At 48.9% G+C, this 1,929-nt stretch overlaps 1 protein-coding gene across 1 annotated transcript; it reads left to right on the plus strand.

Moving 5' to 3' along the window:
• The first annotated feature begins 1,217 nt into the window (after positions 1–1,217).
• LOC127303860 (uncharacterized) lies at positions 1,218–1,685 on the plus strand. Its single transcript, XM_051334569.1, has one exon. The coding sequence runs from the start codon at positions 1,218–1,220 to the stop codon at positions 1,683–1,685; it is 468 nt and encodes a 155-aa protein (XP_051190529.1).
• Positions 1,686–1,929: the final 244 nt, after the last annotated feature.

Consider the following 1,929-nt stretch of genomic DNA (forward strand, 5'->3'; position numbering starts at 1 on the left):
TAGCTCTTGGTGGATCACACACACTATCATGCACATAAATTGACAAGACCATCGAAGGAACAAATATGCATGATGAGAGAGAGAGAGAGAGAGAGAGAGAGAGAGAGAGAGAGAGAGAGAGAGAGAGAGAGAGAGAGAGAGAGAGAGAGAGAGAGAGAGGTCTGTGCGTGTCATAAATCCTTGGCATGTAGTACAATCCAATGATCTAAGGATATCTAACCCTCTAAATGATACCAGCCCTCAAAATTCAAATTCGAAAGTTAAGTCTCTACAAAAATGGGAAAAATGTGAGTGTTCATAAGATGTGTGTTTACAATTTCCTAAAAATTTCAGAACCAAATTGGAAACACACACGGAGAAACAGGAAAGATATATCCAACATGAATAGTGCCACAAGAAGACAGGCACAAATTAACACTGTTCACATATCAATTTGTCTTTTTTTGTTCCTTTGTTTGTGTTTCGAACTTGGTTCTGAAAATTTTAGGGATTGTGGACTCGTATCTTGTGGACAGTGGACACTCATAATCTTTTTCAAGTTTTTCAGAAACTTGAAAATTTGAATTTTGAGGACAGGCATATCATGGTATAGTTAATTCAGAGGGTGGTATCATTCTCGCAGTCCAATTTCCAGCTAGTCCTGACTTCCTGTGAGCATAGATTGCATGTGGTCAAGCTGCTGCATGCATGCTTGAAGAGGCTGCTTGTAAAGCTGGTCGATGCTGGACTGGAGTGGCCCTGCCGTTTGTTATCCAAGGAAAGATTTCGCTGCACACGTTTGACAAAGGGGGAAATGACATTACCGAGGTATCTATATCTGGGTCAGTTGAATGGCCCGGTCACGCACACATCTGGCCCCGCATGCCAAGCACGAAACAGTGAAACCTAACTAGTACATGCGTGCATGACCTACAGTGCCCACCGCTGTTCCCGGCCAGGACTCTGTCGCTCTCTGTCGTGTGAGTTATAGAGAGCGAGAGAGACTGATGGAGTGTGGCTAGCCAAGCCCACTGCTCAGAGGAGAGATAAGTGGCGGACTGATCCATGAGAGTGACCAACAAGAACAACCAGTGGTCATCAAGGATAGCCGTCTAGCCAGTACAAATACCGAGTGCCACTTCACTCCACTTGTCATATCTCCATCCAGCACACCCTGTTCTACACTTCTACCTCAGCTAAGCTATAGCTAGCTACTTGAGTAAGGCTTGATCAACACGATGGAGAGCAGGAGCACGAAGGAGCCGCAGCAGCAGCAGCCATGGAGCTACTGCAGCTTCGCGGCGAGCATCGCGTGGCCGCCAAGATCGTACCCCTGCAGCTTCTGCGAGAGGGAGTTCCGGTCCGCGCAGGCCCTCGGAGGCCACATGAACGTCCACCGCAGGGACAGGGCCAGACTCCGGCAGGGCTCCCCTCCTCCTCCTCCTCGCCCTGCTGCTGCCGGAAGCGTTAACCCTAGATGGGCTGCTGCAGCTATCCCCAACCTTAACTATCCTCCTCCTCCACCGTCGCAGCCATCTCTGTACCATCCCGGCGGCAGGAGCAATGAGTGCAATGAGCGCTCTTCGGTGGCCGCTTCCGCGAAGGCGAAGGGGCTGGAGCTGGGGGTGGGCGCTGGGGTGCATTGTTGTCTGGAGGAGGAGAAGGAGGATGGCCTGGATCTTGAGCTTAGGCTCGGCTGGTCTTGATCTGTCGAGCATATGATTCTCTGGCTCTGGCTGGTTACCTCGATCACTTGGTTGCTTCTCTAGTCAGTTAGTGCCCTAGCCAGCTCGCTTAGTATTAAGGGAAGATCTAGTGGCCAGTAGATAGTTAGATATAGTTTGTTCAGCTAGATCTAAGAAGGCCTGAACTGATGTATGCTTCTTCAATTTTAAGTACTGTACTAGTTTGGTTTGAATGTTTCAGCTACTAGGTCTTATTGGTGTTTGT

The sequence above is a fragment of the Lolium perenne genome, chromosome 7 (genome assembly GCF_019359855.2).
Source record: "Lolium perenne isolate Kyuss_39 chromosome 7, Kyuss_2.0, whole genome shotgun sequence".
Taxonomy (NCBI): domain Eukaryota; kingdom Viridiplantae; phylum Streptophyta; class Magnoliopsida; order Poales; family Poaceae; genus Lolium; species Lolium perenne.

What these genes read in the sequence shown, in the direction of transcription:
- LOC127303860 (XM_051334569.1), top strand. Translation starts at nt 1,218, where the DNA reads ATGGAGAGCAGGAGCACGAAGGAGCCGCAGCAGCAGCAGCCATGGAGC.